At 50.8% G+C, this 23614-nt stretch overlaps 2 protein-coding genes across 3 annotated transcripts in view; one reads left to right on the forward strand and one right to left on the reverse strand.

Moving 5' to 3' along the window:
• LOC137065563 (disintegrin and metalloproteinase domain-containing protein 10-like) overlaps positions 1-3286 on the forward strand; it is a 31158-nt gene extending 27872 nt beyond the window's left edge. For both annotated transcript variants that reach the window (XM_067437255.1, XM_067437256.1), the window contains exon 15: positions 1-3286. In XM_067437255.1, coding sequence (XP_067293356.1) covers positions 1-200 — 200 coding nt within the window. In that variant the 3' untranslated portion in view covers positions 201-3286.
• The window catches only part of LOC137065564 (hepatic triacylglycerol lipase), a 26025-nt gene continuing 5690 nt past the window's right edge, over positions 3280-23614 (reverse strand). Inside the window, exons 5-9 of the mRNA XM_067437257.1 lie at positions 22649-22882; positions 19121-19366; positions 18887-19001; positions 16713-16931; positions 3280-3418 (exon numbers count right to left, since the gene is read on the reverse strand). Of these exons, the coding sequence (XP_067293358.1) occupies positions 3301-3418; positions 16713-16931; positions 18887-19001; positions 19121-19366; positions 22649-22882 (932 nt within the window). The 3' untranslated portion in view covers positions 3280-3300. The remainder of the gene's footprint in view (positions 3419-16712; positions 16932-18886; positions 19002-19120; positions 19367-22648; positions 22883-23614) is intronic.

Genomic DNA, 23614 nt, shown 5'->3' on the forward strand with positions numbered 1-23614 from the left:
GAACGCTGAAGAGACGACGGGCTCAACACGCGGCCCAACAGCAGCAGCAGCAGCAGCACCTCAACCAGAACCAGCACGCTCACGGCCACCAGAACCAGCGGCCGGCCCCGCGCCAGAACCAGAACCAGCGCCAGCCGCAGCCGCAGCGCCACCACCGGCAGCCCCGCGAGAACTACCAGATGGGCCAGATGAGGCGCTGAGGAGCCTGAGCCGCTACCCTCGGGCCGACTGAAGGAGGAGCTCGCCGCCGGCTCCAGAACTTGCCCTAACCGTTCCCCTCCAGATCTTGCCCCCTAAACCATGCCCTCCAGATCTTGACCCCTATCCCTCGCCTTCCAGACCTCACCTTTGCCCTGCAGATCTTGCCCCCTCGCCCTCCAGACCTCGCCCTAACCCTCGCCCTCCAGACTTCGTCCTAACCCTCGCCCTCCAGACTTCGTCCTAACCCTCGCCCTCCAGACCTCGTCCTAACCCTCGCCCTCCAGACCTCGCCCTCCAGATCTTGCCCTAACCCTCGCCTTCCAGACCTCGTCCTAACCCTTGCCCTGCAGATCTTGCCCCCTCGCCCCCTAACCCTCAACCTCCAGATCTTGCCCCCTAACCCTCGCCCTCCAGACCTCGTCCTAACCCTTGCCCTGCAGATCTTGCCCCCTCGCCCCCTAACCCTCAACCTCCAGATCTTGCCCCCTAACCCTCGCCCTCCAGATCTAGCCCTCACTCTCGTCCTAACCCTCGCCCTCCAGACCTCGTCCTAACCCTCGCCCTCCAGACCTCGCCCTCCAGACCTCGCCCTAACCCTCGCCCTCCAGATCTCGCCCTAACCCTCGCCCTCCAGATCTCGCCCTAACCCTCGCCCTCCAGATCTCGCCCTAACCCTCGCCCTCTAGATCGCCCCCTAACCCTCGCCCTCCAGATCTCGCCCCCTAACCCTCGCCCTCCAGATCTCGCCCCCTAACCCTCGCCCTCCAGATCTAGCCCTCACTCTCGTCCTAACCCTCGCCCTCCAGATCTCACCCTAACCCTCGCCCTCCAGATCTCGCCCCCTAACCCTCGCCCTCCAGATCTCGCCCCCTAACCCTCGCTCTCCAGATCTTGCCCCCTAACCCTCGCCCTCCAGATCTCGCCCTAACCCCTGCCCGGCTTCAGTTCTAGAGCGCGGCGGCCGCGGATGCCCTCCTTCGGTCCGACCATGGAGCGAGGCTTTCCTCCAAAGAACCAAACCGGGCCGCTCCTCCTCCTCCTCATCCAGTACAGCGCTTCATCCGCATCACTCGAGTGGAGCGCTGAGAGCCCATAATGCTTCCGCAGACTGGAGTCCTCACCGCACCGCTGCCCTTCATTCCCAGGCGGAGCAGCTCCGGTCCTCAGTAACCATTCTCTCCGTCTGTTCGTTTGTTCTTGCCCTCGCGTGCCAAGGTTAACACGGGGTATTTGTAGATAGTCACTTCTTTCCTTTGAAAACACTCCAGACTCAACGTGGTTTGATATGAACACAACATCTTTTTAAGGAAACGTGTGGATCTTCGGCCCGAACCGAACCACCTGCTCGGAAAAGGACTTTTATTTTGTAAGACCAGAAATATTACGCCTTCCCTTTTCCAGACTCACGGCTGTACAGAGAAACGATATTAGCTGTATTATACGAAGAGTATTTCTTCTACTGTCGATAAGAGATTTACAGTTTTGTTGACAACACTCAGGACTCAAAAACGCTCAAACGGAGGCGGCGGGTCAGCGCCAGGAGGACGGGTCTCGCGCCATCCGGCCGACGTCATTCCACCGGTTACGTGCTTCATTCTGTGCGAGTGTGTGTGTGTGTGTGTGTATATAGCTCATCTGGAATCACTTCCTCACGTCCACGGCACTTCCTGTACACGCCCGATGAGGAATGTGCATGAACAACTTGATTTTAATGTGTGTGTGTGTGTGTTAGCGGTACGGCCATGAAGATGAAGATCATGATCGGTTCTACGGAAACCCGGATCCGCCACAGAATAAAAGATCGACTTTCTCACAATTCAGACTTTTATTCTGAATTCTTGCCAGTTTTTATCTCTCAAATCTCTTTTTTTATTTTCGATTTTTTTTTATTTTATTGTAATTTTTTTCAAATCGCTTTATTTCTCACAATTCAGATTTTTTCCTCATACATGCGAGAAATAAAAACTCGTAATAGCCAGAAAAGTCAGATTTGTGATAGTCAGAATTGTGTAAAATATTCGGAATTGCGAAATTTTAATTTTTTTGATTTTTATTTTAAATTTTACTTTTTTCGTGCAAAACTGACTTCTCTTGCAATTGAGTTTTTGTTTGTAATTCTGACTTTTTGCTCGCAATTGAGAGAAATAAAAACTTGGTTACTTGTTTGGCAATTTTTACTTTTAATTTTACTGTTTTTATTTTTCACAATTCATAACCATTTTTATAGTTATAATTGCGGGGGAAGTATCATTCCCTTTTGATCTTGTTGTTCGGCGGCAGACACGAGCTTCCACAGGTTTCAGACTGAAGTAAATGTTTCTGGGATGTTCAGAGCCAGCGTCTGCTGTGAAGAGCTACTCGCGTGAAATCAACGATGATTCCCTGCAAATGTGTTTTAAAGTGTAGCTGTAGTTTCCCTGTAGAGGATTCTCACGGTACTATTAACACAGAGGTTTAGTTTACAGTCCGCTGAGACTCCATCCTTAGTCTCAGGTGTGTGAAGGGCCGCTCCCGAGGGAACATCACGCTTCATCCTCTCTGACAGAGCAGGACTTTATGTCATGTCCATCTCGGAAGGTGTAAACTATGTACAGTAACTGGAGAATTTCTGTTATATTTGAAGGTACATTTTGATACTTTTTTGTTTGCCTCTAGACAAGAGTTTGTCGAGTCCAGGCCGGCCGCAGAGCCATTTCTTTTCCTGCCGTCTGCCATGAAGGAACGAGGCGGCACTTCGGTGGTTTAGCGACGGTCTGGACCGGAGGACATCTGAATATTTGCCTGTATTTGACTTCTTTTAATTTTTACGTAGTCTTGGTGAAATTTCATAGAGGAAAAGTGCACTGAAAAAAAGTCTTAATCGAGTCCAAATGTCGTAGGTGAAAATAGGCCAAACACTAAAATTGAGAAACGAATGAACAAAAAAAATTAATACTGCTGTCTGTTAATGTTCACTGTGTTTTATACAGTACCTAAATTTTTGTTCACTTTGAACATTTTTACGTAACATTTCAAAACGTATTGTGCAAAGAGATGTAATTTTTTTGGAGTACTTGAAATGCATTAATAAAAAGACTGGGTTGAATGGCTGCTCCGTCTTCATGTGTGTGTGTCCGTCCTCTGAGCGTTTGCTGTCGAGGATCCGCAGCGTCTGAACTCTTGCTCCTCTGAGGCCTTGAGAAGCGTTACTTCAGTGGAAACTCCACAGAACCACATCCTGCACAGAGATCAGACACAGATAGATCAGACTCCTCACGCTCCCCTCTGCCCTGACACCGATAGATCAGACTCCTTGCGCTCCTCTCGGCCCTGACACTGATAGATCAGACTCCTCACGCTCCTCTCGGCCCTAACCGATAGATCAGACTCCTCACGCTCCCCTCTGCCCTGACACCAATAGATCATACTCTTCGCGCTCCTCTCGGCCCTGACACCGATAGATCAGACTCCTCTCGGCCCTGACACCGATAGATCAGACTCCTCGCGCTCCTCTCGGCCCTGACACCGATAGATCAGACTCCTCGCGCTCCTCTCGGCCCTGACACTGATAGATCAGACTCCTCGCGCTCCTCTCGGCCCTGACACCGATAGATCAGACTCCTCGCGCTCCTCTTGGCCCTGACACCGATAGATCAGACTCCTCGCACTCCCCTCGGCCCTGACACCGATAGATCAGACTCCTCGCACTCCTCTCGGCCCTGACACTGATAGATCAGACTCCACGCGCTCCCCTCGGCCCTGACACCGATAGATCAGACTCCTTGCGCTCCTCTCGGCCCTGACACCGATAGATCAGACTCCTCATGCTCCTCTCGGCCCTAACACCGATAGATCAGACTCCTCACGCTCCCCTCTGCCCTGACACCAATAGATCAGACTCTTCGCGCTCCTCTCGGCCCTGACACCGATAGATCAGACTCCTCTCGGCCCTGACACCGATAGATCAGACTCCTCGCGCTCCTCTCGGCCCTGACACCGATAGATCAGACTCCTCGCGCTCCTCTCGGCCCTGACACCGATAGATCAGACTCCTCGCGCTCCTCTCGGCCCTGACACCGATAGATCAGACTCCTCGCACTCCCCTCGGCCCTGACACCGATAGATCAGACTCCTCGTGCTCCTCTCGGCCCTGACACCGATAGATCAGACTCCTCGCGCTCCTCTTGGCCCTGACACAGATAGATCAGACTCCTCGCACTCCCCTCGGCCCTGACACCGATAGATCAGACTCCTCGTGCTCCTCTCGGCCCTGACACCGATAGATCAGACTCCATACTCTCCCCTCGGCCCTGACACCGATAGATCAGACTCCACACGCTCACCTCGGCCCTGACACCGATAGATCAGACTCCACACTCTCCCCTCGGCCCTGACATCGATAGATCAGACTCCACACTCTCCCCTCGGCCCTGACACCGATAGATCAGACTCCACCCTCTCCTCGGCCCTGACACCGATAGATCAGACTACATACTCTCCCCTCGGCCCTGACACCGATAGATCAGACTCCACCCTCTCCTCGGCCCTGACACAGATAGATCAGACTCCACACTCTCCCCTCGGCCCTGACACCGATAGATCAGACTCCACCCTCTCCTCGGCCCTGACACCGATAGATCAGACTCCACCCTCTCCTCGGCCCTGACACAGATAGATCAGACTCCACCCTCTCCTCGGCCCTGACACCGATAGATCAGACTCCTCACTCTACCCTCGGCCCTGACACAGATAGATCAGACTCCACCCTCTCCTCGGCCCTGACACCGATAGATCAGACTCCTCACTCTCCTCTCGGCCCTGACACCGATAGATCAGACTCCTCACGCTCCCCTCCGCCCTGACACCGATAGATCAGACTCCTCGCACTCCCCTCCGCCCTGACACCGATAGATCAGACTCCTCACGCTCCTCTCGGCCCTGACACCGATAGATCAGACTCCTCACGCTCCCCTCGGCCCTGACACCGATAGATCATACTCCACCCGCTCCTCCGCCCTGACACCGATAGATCAGACTCCACGCTCCCCTCCGCCCTGACACCGATAGATCAGACTCCTCGCGCTTCTCTCGGCCCTGACACTGATAGATCAGACTCCATACTCTCCCCTCGGCCCTGACTCCGATAGATCAGACTCCTCTTGGCCCTGACACCAATAGATCAGACTCCTCTCGGCCCTGACACCGATAGATCAGACTCCTCGCGCTCCTCTCGGCCCTGACACCGATAGATCAGACTCCTCGCGCTCCTCTCGGCCCTGACACTGATAGATCAGACTCCTCGCGCTCCTCTCGGCCCTGACACCGATAGATCAGACTCCTCGCGCTCCTCTTGGCCCTGACACCGATAGATCAGACTCCTCGCACTCCCCTCGGCCCTGACACCGATAGATCAGACTCCTCGCACTCCTCTCGGCCCTGACACTGATAGATCAGACTCCACGCGCTCCCCTCGGCCCTGACACCGATAGATCAGACTCCTTGCGCTCCTCTCGGCCCTGACACCGATAGATCAGACTCCTCACGCTCCTCTCGGCCCTAACACCGATAGATCAGACTCCTCACGCTCCCCTCTGCCCTGACACCAATAGATCAGACTCTTCGCGCTCCTCTCGGCCCTGACACCGATAGATCAGACTCCTCTCGGTCCTGACACCGATAGATCAGACTCCTCGCGCTCCTCTCGGCCCTGACACCGATAGATCAGACTCCTCGCGCTCCTCTTGGCCCTGACACTGATAGATCAGACTCCTCGCGCTCCTCTCGGCCCTGACACCGATAGATCAGACTCCTCGCGCTCCTCTTGGCCCTGACACAGATAGATCAGACTCCTCGCACTCCCCTCGGCCCTGACACCGATAGATCAGACTCCTCGCACTCCTCTCGGCCCTGACACTGATAGATCAGACTCCACGCGCTCCCCTCGGCCCTGACACCGATAGATCAGACTCCTCGCGCTCCTCTCGGCCCTGACACCGATAGATCAGACTCCTCACTCTCCTCTCGGCCCTGACACGATAGATCAGACTCCTCGCGCTCCCCTCGGCCCTGACACCGATAGATCAGACTCCTTACTCTCCTCTCGGCCCTGACACCGATAGATCAGACTCCTCGTGCTCCTCTCGGCCCTGACACCGATAGATCAGACTCCACACGCTCACCTCGGCCCTGACACCGATAGATCAGACTCCTCGTGCTCCTCTCGGCCCTGACACCGATAGATCAGACTCCATACTCTCCCCTCGGCCCTGACACCGATAGATCAGACTCCACACGCTCACCTCGGCCCTGACACCGATAGATCAGACTCCACACTCTCCCCTCGGCCCTGACATCGATAGATCAGACTCCACACTCTCCCCTCGGCCCTGACACCGATAGATCAGACTCCACCCTCTCCTCGGCCCTGACACCGATAGATCAGACTACATACTCTCCCCTCGGCCCTGACACCGATAGATCAGACTCCACCCTCTCCTCGGCCCTGACACAGATAGATCAGACTCCACACTCTCCCCTCGGCCCTGACACCGATAGATCAGACTCCACCCTCTCCTCGGCCCTGACACCGATAGATCAGACTCCACCCTCTCCTCGGCCCTGACACAGATAGATCAGACTCCACCCTCTCCTCGGCCCTGACACCGATAGATCAGACTCCTCACTCTCCCCTCGGCCCTGACACAGATAGATCAGACTCCACCCTCTCCTCGGCCCTGACACCGATAGATCAGACTCCTCACTCTCCTCTCGGCCCTGACACCGATAGATCAGACTCCTCACGCTCCCCTCCGCCCTGACACCAATAGATCAGACTCCTCGCACTCCCCTCCGCCCTGACACCGATAGATCAGACTCCTCACGCTCCTCTCGGCCCTGACACCGATAGATCAGACTCCTCACGCTCCCCTCGGCCCTGACACCGATAGATCATACTCCACCCGCTCCTCCGCCCTGACACCGATAGATCAGACTCCACGCTCCCCTCCGCCCTGACACCGATAGATCAGACTCCTCGCGCTTCTCTCGGCCCTGACACTGATAGATCAGACTCCATACTCTCCCCTCGGCCCTGACTCCGATAGATCAGACTCCTCTTGGCCCTGACACCAATAGATCAGACTCTTCGTGCTCCTCTCGGCCCTGACACCGATAGATCAGACTCCTCTCGGCCCTGACACCGATAGATCAGACTCCTCGCGCTCCTCTCGGCCCTGACACCGATAGATCAGACTCCTCGCGCTCCTCTCGGCCCTGACACTGATAGATCAGACTCCTCGCGCTCCTCTCGGCCCTGACACCGATAGATCAGACTCCTCGCGCTCCTCTTGGCCCTGACACCGATAGATCAGACTCCTCGCACTCCCCTCGGCCCTGACACCGATAGATCAGACTCCTCGCACTCCTCTCGGCCCTGACACTGATAGATCAGACTCCACGCGCTCCCCTCGGCCCTGACACCGATAGATCAGACTCCTCGCGCTCCTCTCGGCCCTGACACCGATAGATCAGACTCCTCACTCTCCTCTCGGCCCTGACACCGATAGATCAGACTCCTCGCGCTCCCCTCGGCCCTGACACCGATAGATCAGACTCCTCACTCTCCTCTCGGCCCTGACACCGATAGATCAGACTCCTCGTGCTCCTCTCGGCCCTGACACCGATAGATCAGACTCCACACGCTCACCTCGGCCCTGACACCGATAGATCAGACTCCTCGTGCTCCTCTCGGCCCTGACACCGATAGATCAGACTCCATACTCTCCCCTCGGCCCTGACACCGATAGATCAGACTCCACACGCTCACCTCGGCCCTGACACAGATAGATCAGACTCCACACTCTCCCCTCGGCCCTGACATCGATAGATCAGACTCCACACTCTCCCCTCGGCCCTGACACCGATAGATCAGACTCCACCCTCTCCTCGGCCCTGACACCGATAGATCAGACTACATACTCTCCCCTCGGCCCTGACACCGATATATCAGACTCCACCCTCTCCTCGGCCCTGACACAGATAGATCAGACTCCACACTCTCCCCTCGGCCCTGACACCGATAGATCAGACTCCACCCTCTCCTCGGCCCTGACACCGATAGATCAGACTCCACACTCTCCCCTCGGCCCTGACACCGATAGATCAGACTCCACCCTCTCCTCGGCCCTGACACCGATAGATCAGACTCCACACTCTCCCCTCGGCCCTGACACAGATAGATCAGACTCCACCCTCTCCTCGGCCCTGACAACGATAGATCAGACTCCACCCTCTCCTCGGCCCTGACAACGATAGATCAGACTCCACGCGCTCCCCTCGGCCCTGACACCGATAGATCAGACTCCTCGTGCTCCTCTTGGCTCTGACACCGATAGATCAGACTCCTCACTCTCCTCTCGGCCCTGACACGATAGATCAGACTCCTCGCGCTCCCCTCGGCCCTGACACCGATAGATGAGACTCCTCACTCTCCTCTCGGCCCTGACACCGATAGATCAGACTCCTCGTGCTCCTCGGCCCTGACACCGATAGATCAGACTCCACACGCTCACCTCGGCCCTGACACCGATAGATCAGACTCCTCGCGCTCCTCTCGGCCCTGACACCGATAGATCAGACTCCACTCTCTCCTCGGCCCTGACACAGATAGATCAGACTCCACACTCTCCCCTCGGCCTTGACTCCGATAGATCAGACTACATACTCTCCTCTCGGCCCTGACACCGATAGATCAGACTCCACCCTCTCCTCGGCCCTTACACAGATAGATCAGACTCCACACACTCCCCTCGGCCCTGACACCGATAGATCAGACTCCACACTCTCCCCTCGGACCTGACACCGATAGATCAGACTCCACGCGCTCCCCTCGGCCCTGACACCGATAGATCAGACTACATACTCTCCCCTCGGCCCTGACACAGATAGATCAGACTCCATACTCTCCCTTCAGCCCTGACACAGATAGATCAGACTCCACACTCTCCTCGGCCCTGACACTGATAGATCAGACTCCACAATCTCCCCTCGGCCCTGACACCGATAGATCAGACTCCACACTCTCCCCTCGGCCCTGACACAGATAGATCAGACTCCACACTCTCCCCTCGGCCCTGACACAGATAGATCAGACTCCACACTCTCCCCTCGGCCCTGACACAGATAGATCAGACTCCACCCTCTCCTCGGCCCTGACAACGATAGATCAGACTCCACCCTCTCCTCGGCCCTGACAACGATAGATCAGACTCCACGCGCTCCCCTCGGCCCTGACACCGATAGATCAGACTCCTCGTGCTCCTCTTGGCTCTGACACCGATAGATCAGACTCCTCACTCTCCTCTCGGCCCTGACACGATAGATCAGACTCCTCGCGCTCCCCTCGGCCCTGACACCGATAGATGAGACTCCTCACTCTCCTCTCGGCCCTGACACCGATAGATCAGACTCCTCGTGCTCCTCGGCCCTGACACCGATAGATCAGACTCCACACGCTCACCTCGGCCCTGACACCGATAGATCAGACTCCTCGCGCTCCTCTCGGCCCTGACACCGATAGATCAGACTCCACACTCTCCCCTCGGCCCTGACACGGATAGATCAGACTCCACCCTCTCCTCGGCCCTGACACGGATAGATTAGACTCCACACCCTCCCCTCGGCCCTGACACGGATAGATCAGACTCCACCCTCTCCTCGGCCCTGACACGGATAGATCAGACTCCACACTCTCCCCTCGGCCCTGACATCGATAGATCAGACTCCACACTCTCCCCTCGGCCCTGACACCGATAGATCAGACTCCACCCTCTCCTCGGCCCTGACACCGATAGATCAGACTACATACTCTCCCCTCGGCCCTGACACAGATAGATCAGACTGCACACTCTCCCCTCGGCCCTGACACAGATAGATCAGACTCCACACTCTCCCCTCGGCCCTGACACGGATAGATCAGACTCCACACTCTCCCCTCGGCCCTGACATCGATAGATCAGACTCCACACTCTCCCCTCGGCCCTGACACCGATAGATCAGACTCCACCCTCTCCTCGGCCCTGACACCGATAGATCAGACTCCACACTCTCCCCTCGGCCCTGACACAGATAGATCATACTCCACCCTCTCCTCGGCCCTGACACAGATAGATCAGACTCCACACTCTCCCCTCTGCCCTCACACTGATAGATCAGACTCCACTCTCTCCTCGGCCCTCACACCGATAAATCAGACTACATACTCTCCCCTCGGCCCTGACACCGATAGATCAGACTACATACTCTCCCCTCGGCCCTGACACCGATAGATCAGACTCCATACTCTCCCCTCGGCCCTGACACCGATAGATCAGACTCCATACTCTCCCCTCGGCCCTCACACCGATAGATCAGACTCCATACTCTCCCCTCGGCCCTCACACCGATAGATCAGACTCCACACTCTCCCCTCGGCCCTGACACCGATAGATCAGACTCCATACTCTCCCCTCGGCCCTCACACCGATAGATCAGACTCCACACTCTCCCCTCGGCCCTGACACAGATAGATCAGACTCCATGCGCTCCCCTCGGCCCCTGACACGGATAGATCAGACTCCACACTCTCCCCTCGGCCCTGACACGGATAGATCAGACTCCACACTCTCCCCTCGGCCATGACACGGATAGATCAGACTCCACCCTCTCCTCGGCCCTGACACGGATAGATCAGACTCCACACTCTCCCCTCGGCCCTGACACGGCTAGATCAGACTCCACACTCTCCCCTCGGCCCTGACACGGATAGATCAGACTCCACACTCTCCCCTCGGCCCTGACACGGATAGACCAGACTCCACACTCTCCCCTCGGCCATGACACGGATAGATCAGACTCCACCCTCTCCTCGGCCCTGACACGGATAGATCAGACTCCACACTCTCCCCTCGGCCCTGACACGGCTAGATCAGACTCCACACTCTCCCCTCGGCCCTGACACGGATAGATCAGACTCCACACTCTCCCCTTGGCCCTGACATCGATAGATCAGACTCCACACTCTCCCCTCGGCCCTGACACCGATAGATCTGACTCCATACTCTCCCCTCGGCCCTGACACCGATAGATCAGACTCCATACACTCCCCTCTGCCCTGACACCGATAGATCAGACTCCATACTCTCCCCTCTGCCCTGACACGATAGATCAGACTCCTCACTCTCCCCTCGGCCCTGACACCGATAGATCAGACTCCACACTCTCTCCTCGGCCCTGACACCGATAGATCAGACTCCACACTCTCCCCTCGGCCCTGACACAGATAGATCAGACTCCATACTCTCCCCTCGGCCCCTGACACGGATAGATCAGACTCCACACTCTCCCCTCGGCCCTGACACGGATAGATCAGACTCCACACTCTCCCCTCGGCCATGACACGGATAGATCAGACTCCACCCTCTCCTCGGCCCTGACACGGATAGATCAGACTCCACACTCTCCCCTCGGCCCTGACACGGATAGATCAGACTCCACACTCTCCCCTCGGCCCTGACATCGATAGATCAGACTCCACACTCTCCCCTCGGCCCTGACACCGATAGATCAGACTCCACCCTCTCCTCTGCCCTGACAACGATAGATCAGACTACACTCTCCCCTCGGCCCTGACACAGATAGATCAGACTCCACACTCTCCCTTCAGCCCTGACACCGATAGATCAGACTCCACCCTCTCCTCGGCCCTGACACCGATAGATCAGACTCCACACTCTCCCCTCGGCCCTGACACAGATAGATCAGACTCCACACTCTCCCCTCGGCCCTGACACCGATAGATCAGACTCCACACTCTCCCCTCTGCCCTGACACCGATAGATCAGACTCCACTCTCTCCTCGGCCCTCACACCGATAGATCAGACTCCACACTCTCCCCTCGGCCCTGACACAGATAGATCAGACTCCACACTCTCCCCTCGGCCCTGACACCGATAGATCAGACTCCATACTCTCCCCTCTGCCCTGACACCGATAGATCAGACTCCATACTCTCCCCTCTGCCCTGACACCGATAGATCAGACTCCTCACTCTCCCCTCTGCCCTGACACCGATAGATCAGACTCCACGCGCTCCTCTCGGCCCTGACACCGATAGATCAGACTCCTCACGCTCCTCTCGGCCCTAACACCGATAGATCAGACTCCTCACGCTCCCCTCTGCCCTGACACCAATAGATCAGACTCTTCGCGCTCCTCTCAGCCCTGACACCGATAGATCGACTCCATACTCGGTCCTGACACCGATAGATCAGACTCCTCGCGCTCCTCTCGGCCCTGACACCGATAGATCAGACTCCTCGCGCTCCTCTCGGCCCTGACACTGATAGATCAGACTCCTCGCGCTCCTCTCGGCCCTGACACCGATAGATCAGACTCCTCGCGCTCCTCTTGGCCCTGACACCGATAGATCAGACTCCTCGCACTCCCCTCGGCCCTGACACCGATAGATCAGACTCCTCGCACTCCTCTCGGCCCTGACACTGATAGATCAGACTCCACGCGCTCCCCTCGGCCCTGACACCGATAGATCAGACTCCTCGCGCTCCTCTCGGCCCTGACACCGATAGATCAGACTCCTCACTCTCCTCTCGGCCCTGACACGATAGATCAGACTCCTCGCGCTCCCCTCGGCCCTGACACCGATAGATCAGACTCCTCACTCTCCTCTCGGCCCTGACACCGATAGATCAGACTCCTCGTGCTCCTCTCGGCCCTGACACCGATAGATCAGACTCCACACGCTCACCTCGGCCCTGACACCGATAGATCAGACTCCTCGTGCTCCTCTCGGCCCTGACACAGATAGATCAGACTCCATACTCTCCCCTCGGCCCTGACACCGATAGATCAGACTCCACACGCTCACCTCGGCCCTGACACGGATAGATCAGACTCCACACTCTCCCCTCGGCCATGACACGGATAGATCAGACTCCACCCTCTCCTCGGCCCTGACACGGATAGATCAGACTCCACACTCTCCCCTCGGCCCTGACACGGCTAGATCAGACTCCACACTCTCCCCTCGGCCCTGACACGGATAGATCAGACTCCACACTCTCCCCTCGGCCCTGACACGGATAGATCAGACTTCACACTCTCCCCTCGGCCATGACACGGATAGATCAGACTCCACCCTCTCCTCGGCCCTGACACGGATAGATCAGACTCCACACTCTCCCCTCGGCCCTGACACGGCTAGATCAGACTCCACACTCTCCCCTCGGCCCTGACACGGATAGATCAGACTCCACACTCTCCCCTTGGCCCTGACATCGATAGATCAGACTCCACACTCTCCCCTCGGCCCTGACACCGATAGATCTGACTCCATACTCTCCCCTCGGCCCTGACACCGATAGATCAGACTCCATACTCTCCCCTCTGCCCTGACACCGATAGATCAGACTACATACTCTCCCCTCTGCCCTGACACGATAGATCAGACTCCTCACTCTCCCCTCGGCCCTGACACCGATAGATCAGACTCCACACTCTCCCCTCGGCCCTGACACCGATAGATCAGACTCCACCCTCTCCTCGGCCCTGACACAGATAGATCAGACTCCACACTCTCCGCTCGGCCCTGACACGGATAGATCAGACTCCACACTCTCCCCTCGGCCCTGACATCGATAGATCAGACTCCACACTCTCCCCTCGGCCCTGACACCGATAGATCAGACTCCACCCTCTCCTCTGCCCTGACAACGATAGATCAGACTACATACTCTCCCCTCGGCCCTGACACAGATAGATCAGACTCCACACTCTCCCTTCAGCCCTGACACCGATAGATCAGACTCCACCCTCTCCTCGGCCCTGACACAGATAGATCAGACTCCACACTCTCCCCTCGGCCCTGACACAGATAGATCAGACTCCACACTCTCCCCTCGGCCCTGACACCGATAGATCAGACTCCACACTCTCCCCTCTGCCCTGACACCGATAGATCAGACTCCACTCTCTCCTCGGCCCTCACACCGATAGATCAGACTCCACACTCTCCCCTCGGCCCTGACACAGATAGATCAGACTCCACACTCTCCCCTCGGCCCTGACACCGATAGATCAGACTCCATACTCTCCCCTCTGCCCTGACACCGATAGATCAGACTCCTCACTCTCCCCTCTGCCCTGACACCGATAGATCAGACTCCACGCGCTCCCCTCGGCCCTGACACCGATAGATCAGACTCCACACTCTCCCCTCGGCCCTGACACCGATAGATCAGACTCCACGCGCTCCCCTCGGCCCTGACACCGATAGATCAGACTCCACACTCTCCCCTCGGCCCTGACACAGATAGATGAGACTCCATACTCTCCCTTCAGCCCTGACACCGATAGATCAGACTCCTCCCTCTCCTCGGCCCTGACACCGATAGATCAGACTCCACTCTCTCCCCTCGGCCCTGACACAGATAGATCAGACTCCACACTCTCCCCTCGGCCCTGACACGGATAGATCAGACTCCACAATCTCCCCTCGGCCCTGACACGGATAGATCAGACTCCACACTCTCCCCTCGGCCCTGACACAGATAGATCAGCCTCCATGCTCTCCCTTCAGCCCTGACACCGATAGATCAGACTCCACCCTCTCCTCGTCCCTGACACAGATAGATCAGACTCCACACTCTCCCCTCGGCCCTGACACCGATAGATCAGACTCCACCCTCTCCTCGGCCCCTGACACAGATAGATCAGACTCCACACTCTCCCCTCGGCCCTGACACAGATAGATCAGACTCCATACTCTCCCCTTGGCCCCTGACACAGATAGATCAGACTCCATACTCTCCCCTCGGCCCTCACACCGATAGATCAGACTCCACACTCTCCCCTCGGCCCTGACACAGATAGATCAGACTCCATGCGCTCCCCTCGGCCCTGACACCGATATATCAGACTCCACCCTCTCCTCGGCCCCTGACACAGATAGATCAGACTCCACACTCTCCCCTCGGCCCTGACACAGATAGATCAGACTCCATACTCTCCCCTTGGCCCCTGACACAGATAGATCAGACTCCATACTCTCCCCTCGGCCCTCACACCGATAGATCAGACTCCACACTCTCCCCTCGGCCCTGACACAGATAGATCAGACTCCATGCGCTCCCCTCGGCCCTGACACCGATATATCAGACTCCACCCTCTCCTCTGCCCTGACACCGATATATCAGACTCCACCCTCCCCTCGGCCCTGACACAGATAGATCAGACTCCACCCTCTCCTCGGCCCTGACACCGATAGATCAGACTCCACACTCTCCCCTCGGCCCTGACACCGATAGATCAGACTCCACACTCTCCCCTTGGCCCTGACACAGATAGATCAGACTCCACGCGCTCCTCTCGGCCCTGACACCGATAGATCAGACTCCACGCGCTCCTCTCGGCCCTGACACAGATAGATCAGACTCCACACTCTCCCCTCGGCCCTGACACCGATAGATCAGACTCCACGCGCTCCTCTCGGCCCTGACACCGATAGATTTTTTTGACAGTTTAAAATTTTTCCAGTTAATTTTGGTATTAACCGTTTTGAAAAGTGACTGGACTAGTTGATGTTATTCAATTTCAAATCATGCTCCCACATGCAGAAGAATCATCACAGATCAGAATGTGGACGGATTGCTATCACAGGAATGTTACTTATACAAATAAATATAAAATAGACTCTGAATTTCTGATTAGGAAACAGATTTGGAATTCCCAATTAGGAATTTTCGACTAGGAACTCCTAGTCGGAAAATTCCGAATTGGTGTTTCCTAGTTGGAAATTCCAAGTTGGAGTTTTTAGTCGGAAGTTTGATGAATGCCCTCTCAAGTCAAATTTACTACAAGGAAACCCTGATGACAGATTTGGACGTGAGTGAAGAGAGACTGCTGCTGTGACTGGTATTCTTTATTCGTTTTTCCTCAACAGTTATATCTCCTTGTATTGCGATAGGAAACCCATCCGTCTAGGGGCCTCAGTTATAAAATGGTACACAGAAACCGTCCTACATTTGATCTTACGATCATTTCTCGAATTCATAGAATGAACGTACACACAGGAAACATGCAAATACATTAAACATGTTAAATCTGTAAATCGCAAATGATCTTCAACTTGCACACGGCTAAATGGTTTCAGTTCTCTGCCTTGTAAAAAACGCCTAATTAATATCATTTACATATAAAAGAGCACCAGTCATTCACACTTTTTAAATGAGGCCCTAGGAACTTCAACTTGGAATTTCCAACTCTGATTGATTTTCCGACTAGGAAACATCCCCCTTAATATTCTGACTAGGAAACTCTGACTTGGAAATTCCAACAAGGAATTTCTGATTTTCTGACTCGAAAACTCCAACGTATCAAATTGAAGCAACAATAAGGTCTCATTTAGTAATATTGGAATCGAAGGAAGAACATCATGTTTGCAGTATTTTATTCTGCTCTGGAATTAAATGAGACTCACTTTTCCTGACTCTCTCCTGATTTAATCCGGATCCTCCACACACTGAGTTCCAGGTCCTGATCGGGTCCGTTCCAGCTCATGATGTTCCTGACACGCCTCAGCCAGTTGGACCAGACCAGCTCGCCCTTCCAGACCAGCCTGATGGAGGTCAGGTGACCCAGATCAGCAGCCACCGCAGCCAATGAGGTGAAGGCCTTTGGACTGCTGCTGTCTTGATACCTGCAACCCACAGAGCTCATAATCACATGATGATCACGTTCACTACTGCAGTAACACAACACACACACACACACACACACACACACACACACATTCACTATCTTTGTGAGAACTCTCCATAGATGTAATGGTTTTTATACTATACAAACTGTATAGTCTCTCACCTTACTCTAACCCTACCAATCTCTCACACACACACACACACAAAACATTGATCTGTGGAGATCCAGTGATGATGACGTGTTGTAGATGACCCGCAGCAGAAGTTGTTGATTGTTGACCAACACTTCTTATACATTAAAGTTATTTAGTGTGAAACAGCTTCCGGATACTGTAGTTCTTTAACTCAACATCTGCTTTATTATCAGGAGCGCTAAGATGCCTTCTGTCGTCTGATTGATAGTTCAGACGGTTTTATCAAGTAAAAGTCTTAAGTCTGACTTGGAATTTCCAACACTTCCAACTACAATTTTATGACTAGGAAATTCTGACTATGATTTTTTGTCTAGGAAACCTGACTTAATTAGGAAACTCAGACTGAGAATTTCCGACTAGGACACTCCAACTTAGAATATCCAACTTGGAATTTCCGACTCGAAAACTCCAACTTGGAATTTCCGACTAGGACACTCCAACTTGGAATTTCCGACTCGAAAACTCCAACTTGGAATTTCCAACTAGGAATATCCAACTTGGAATTTCCAACTCGAAAACTCTAAGCTTGGAATAGCCGACTAGGAAACTCCAACTTGGAATTTCCCACTAGGAAACTCTAACTTGGAATTTCCCACTAGGAAACTCTAACTTGGAATCTCCGATTTGAAAACTCCCAACTTGGAATTTCCAACTCGAAAAATCCAACTTGAAATTTCCAACTAAGAATATCAAACTTGGAATTTCCAACTCAAAAACTATAAACTTGGAAATTCCGATTTGAAAACTCCAACTTGAAATTTCCGATTTGAAATCTCCAACTTGAAACTTTCGACTAGGAAACTCCAACTTGGAATTTCCGATTTGAAAGCTCCAACTTGAAATATTCTACTAGGAAACTCCAACTTGGAATTTCCGACTAGGACACTCCAACTTGGAATTTCCGATTTGAAAACATCCAACTTGGAATTTCCGACTAGGCATTCTGAATCTGTACTTCTGACTTGGAATTTCCAACAAGGCATTTTCAACTCTGATTTTTCTGACTAGGAAACTCTGACTAAGATAAGAAACCTGAAAAAACCTAACTGAGTATTTCTGACTAGGACACTCAGACTAGGAAACTCCAACTAGGAATTTCCAACTTTCCAGGAAAATTCAAACTTATAGTAATAATTATACAAACGTTCAGCTCGAGTCTTTCCGCTGTCAGATCTGACCTGAACGTAATAATATCATGCGTATCAAATATGATCAGCTTTGAGGAAGGTTTATTTGCTCATCTGTCAATCATCGTTGTATTATATGTTTGAAACGACCGAGCTTTGATCATAAAACTAAGCATTTAAATATCATCTAACTAAGACATTATTGGCAGATATTGATATTTGTCGCTGTATGATAAATTAAAATAAGCTGATAACATCCCTATTTTCTCCAGTACGACTGTACAGCCAAATCTAATTTTGTTGCAATATTATCCTGTTTGACACTGTGAAGCTGCTTTGACACAATCGTGATTGTAAAAGCGCTATATAAATAAAGTTGATTGATTGATATTTATATGACTTTTATGCAAGTATACTGTAATAAGCATCAGTGACTTACAAGCATCAGAATTACGTATAAACATCAGCATCTGCATATTTTTCAGTTTGAATAAAACCGAGCAGTTTTTTCCACTATATTAGACTATATGAGCCATAAAGACTGATGTATGAAACATGATGCATTAAACACACGTGCACACTCATGCTTGTGCTTTCATAAGCCGGCATCATTGGCCGGTGTCCTGGACTCACAGGGTGATGGGGATGTTTTGGGTCTCTCCTCGCGTCCCATTGAGCGAGATGGACAGCGCTGCCTCCACCGGCTCCAGAAGGTTCATCAGGTGGACTCTGATCTGGTAATGAAACACTGAGGGAGAGGGAAGAGGGTGTGTGTTGGGTATATAAACAGACACAGGAAACACCTTCCTGCTGCTTTAATTCAGACGTCTAGACTCGCGGGCCACAATTACAGCCGCATTAACTGACCTTTATATGGCGCTTCTGGGCCTGTTTTGAAGAACAGGCCTTTAGCGTTCTTCCCCACGCGCTCGCGCCGCACATCGTAGCCCAGCGTGTTGCAGCGCATCTGTTTACAGTCCAGACACAGGCCTTTGTTGAAGGTGCGGTCGTCACGGCAACGGTAGCCTATTATGGGATGGCTGGTGTTGATCAGGGAGTCCGTGAAGAGTTTTACTGAGCGCTCGTGGGCACATTTAATGGTCTTGGGAACTCCTTGAACACACACATTATAATGACCGTCTAGACTAGTGCACAATATGCACTTTTAAAATAGCACCTGAAACACTGCTTTACACTCCAAACATGCTCTCCTTACTTAGTAATGTTGTCTTGTTTCTAGTCCAAATATCTAAAAATTCTTAAATAAAGATGCATTTACTAGATAAGTAAAATGAGATGAGATATTTCTCCTTGCTTTCTTAAAAATAAAATCAAAATGAAGTGAGTTTTTGCTTAAAACAAGCAAAATTATCTGTCAATGGGGTGAGAAAAATAATCTTATTTCTGACTGAAATCTTGTTTCTTGTTTCCGTCCCAATCAGAAATAAGATTATTTGGTAACACTTTACTTGAAGGGGTGTGCATAAGACTGACATGACACCTTCATAATCATGACATTACACGTGTCATGAATATGAAGGAGTTTTTATGCATGTTTATAACAACTGTCATTAAGTGTCATTCACTTAATTATGTCATTTTTAATGCAATGATGACATTTCAGAGTTGTCTTTGTTATGACAACTTGACATAAATTAATACATCATAACCTGTCAGTGTCTTTGTCATGACAACTTGACATTACCAAGACAACATAACCTGTCATAAACAGACATGAAATGACATAGCAGATTAATTATCAAATTTAAGAAACTACTTTTTGGGTTTACATTACATTAGTTGCTAGGCAACGTGGGGGAGAGGATGCTGGCGTTGTCTGTTCGCCGCTTCTCCACCCACAAATCATGTTAACTTTACTATTAAATTTAGATTTTATTATATTTTCTTATGTTTGTGACTAGTCTAACAGTCAGAGCTACAATTGGGACTGTTGCTGATTGCTGGCAGCCTCTGAGAGGACGTTGTTTGCCGTTTTTTCACCGCTTCTCTTCTGTTTTTGTTTGAATTTGTGGTTGGTTTTGGTTTGAAGGACATTTGATGTTGCTCGCTGCGGCTGCTCTCTCTTCTGGGTGTCGGCTGCTCACTGGTGGTCTCCCTCGGGCTTAAACTGCATGGTGGCTGAAGTTTGCACCAGGCTAGCGTCATCAGCGTCCGGCATTGTTGAGATGTAATTTTTCTTGTTATTCATGTATTGTTATTTTTTCCCTTTGTTGCACTTTGAGATTCTTCCGAATGAAAAGTGCGTTATAAATAAAATCTATTACTATTATTATTATTATTATTATTATTATTATTATTATTATTATTAAACTGTCATGTGGTTGGTTTTGACGTTGGCTGTCATTAGGCTATTATAATGTCATGATTTTTTTATAAATTTAATTTGTCATTTACATGTCATTAAGTGTCAATACTCTGTCAAAATATTTTATAACATTGTCATGAATATATTTCTTGACCTAAACTACAGTGGTACAAGTTGATTTTGTCATTAACATGTCATTAAGTGTCAATACTCTGTCAAATTATTTTATAACAGTGTCATGAATATTTAGCTTGACCTGAAATATGGCATCATAGAGGAAATCGTACAGAGTCATTAAAAACTATTAATATAACTCAAAATGATAGCGTGGCATAGACATATAAACCTATGATGTCTATGGTGGCACCACTGGTAATGTGTACGCTGTAACAGTTGTTGAAAGAGCCTCAGTCAGGTTAGTTTGTTTAGGTGTTTAATGTCAATTTAGTTTGCAGTAAGTAAAAACTATTCACAACAACGTTATTTTGGGTTTAATATACTTTATTTAAACTTTCGCTCACTCTTTAACGAATAGTTTGAGTTTATTCTTACCATTTCTTTGTTTGTCTGTGTGTTATGGCGGAGTCCCGTGTGCTGGTGCACCGTCAAAAGGGGTTCGGGCGGAAACGTTGGCCCTAGATATAATGTTCCGCCTAGGCTGTAGCGGCAACCATTCCTTGTTCAGCCCGGGGTGGGGCTCTAAAGACTATTCCTCTTATTTTTATACATCGGAAGATAATTTATAAAGTGAAGTCATTTGACAAAGTGTTATTTTTCTGTGTTTGTTTATGTGTGTATATTATGTTGATCTATATATATGTTTATTTTGTGTAATGGCCATTATTTGTGTACGTGTTTTCCCCTTTTTGCGTTAATTGGTGCTGGTCACCTGTGTATAAATTCATGCCTTGTGTTTTTAAGAGTCAGTTCTGTGAGAGGGCAGGTCTTAAAAATCAAATGATTGATTTTATTTCTCGAACTCCTTTTCATATTTTTAAGACATTTGAAATTGTCTATTATCTAACCTTCTGTTGAAGCTGGTGGAGGAAACTTAAAAAATAAAATAAAACATTATGAACTGAAAAATATTAATGATGCTGTTATTAAAAAATAATTTGACAGCGTATTAACACCTAATTACATTTTAATGACAAATTAAACTTGTGCCACTAAAAAAATTATGACATTATAATGGCCTCAGTCAACATCAAAACCAACCACATGGCAGTTTAAGGTTAACCCTATAAGCTAAGTAAGTTTCTTAAATTTGATAATCTGTTATATCATGTTTATGACAGGTTATGTTGTCTTGGTAATGTCAAGTTGTCATGACAAAGACACTGACAGGTTATGATGTATTGGTTTATGTCAAGTTGTCATAAAAAAAGACAACTCCGAAATGTCATCATTGCATTAAAAATGACATAATTAAGCGAATGACACTTAATGACAGTTGTCATAAACATGCATAAAAACTCCTTCATATTCATGACACGTGTCATGTCATGATTATGAAGGTGTCATGTCAGTCTTATGCACACCCCTTCAAGTAAAGTGTTACCGATTATTTTTCTCACCCCATTGGCAGATCATTTTTCTTGTTTTAAGCAAAAACTCACTTATTTAGATTTCTTTCCCCAGAAAACAAGAAACAATATTTTATGTCATTTTACTTAACAAGTAAATGAATCTTGATTTAAGAATGTTTAGATGTTTGGACTGGAAACGAGAAAAAAATACTAAATAAGGAGCATTTAGTGCCTATTCACACAGAACATGTTCTTGGGTTTCTATTTTAATAGCGGGGTTATGTAAATATGACTAGATGGATGCATTTGGCCACTCAAGTGTTTGAGTTTGTGTGTATATTTAGATTTTGATTGTTTGCATTTGAAGCTTATGTCACCAAGACAAATATCTTGTAAGCAAATTTGGCAGTATCTCGAGACGTCTGTGTTTTGTTCCATACAAAATCAAGAACAAGCCCAGTTCGAACAGGCCCTAATGTTGCATGTTTGATTCATCATCTTACACAGTTTGGTTATCAGTATATTTCTCGGGATCGGTACCTTGCAGGCCGTACTGATAGACGTTGGTGTAAATGTCGAGCATCTTGCAGCCGGTCTGAAAGGAGCCTCCATTGGGGTAGAAGTCCACATGAGCAACGCTCTGCTTGATCCCCACTCCCGGCATTAGGCTGGATCCGGTGAAGGTGTGGATGGCATCCACAAACTGAGCATCATCCGGAGACAGTCTGTCAAATGCCGGCAGACCTTCAAAGTGCGGCCCGGCCGGATCCAGACCTGCGGCATGTCACAGAGTTCATCAGTGTAAACAACAACAGAGTTCATCGGTGTAAACTACAACAGAGTTCATCGGCGTAAACTACAACAGAGTTCATCAGTGTAAACTACAACAGAGTTCATCGGTGTAAACTACAACAGAGTTCATCAGTGTAAACTACAACAGAGTTCATCGGTGTAAACTACAGCAGAGTTCATCAGTGTAAACTACAGCAGAGTTCATCGGTGTAAACAACAACAGAGTTCATCGGTGTAAACTACAGCAGAGTTCATCGGTGTAAACTACAACAGAGTTCATCGGTGTAAACAACAACAGAGTTCATCGGCGTAAACTACAGCAGAGTTCATCGGCGTAAACTACAGCAGAGTTCATCGGCGTAAACTACAGCAGAGTTCATCGGCGTAAACTACAGCAGAGTTCATCGGCGTAAACTACAGCAGAGTTCATCGGCGTAAACTACAGCAGAGTTCATCGGCGTAAACTACAGCAGAGTTCATCGGCGTAAACTACAGCAGAGTTCATCGGCGTAAACTACAGCAGAGTTCATCGGCGTAAACTACAGCAGAGTTCATCGGCGTAAACTACAGCAGAGTTCATCGGCGTAAACTACAGCAGAGTTCATCGGCGTAAACTACAACAGAGTTCATCGGCGTAAACTACAGCAGAGTTCATCGGCGTAAACTACAGCAGAGTTCATCGGCGTAAACTACAGCAGAGTTCATCGGCGTAAA

Source organism: Pseudorasbora parva, chromosome 25 (assembly GCF_024679245.1).
Source record: "Pseudorasbora parva isolate DD20220531a chromosome 25, ASM2467924v1, whole genome shotgun sequence".
Classification (NCBI taxonomy): Eukaryota; Metazoa; Chordata; class Actinopteri; order Cypriniformes; family Gobionidae; genus Pseudorasbora; species Pseudorasbora parva.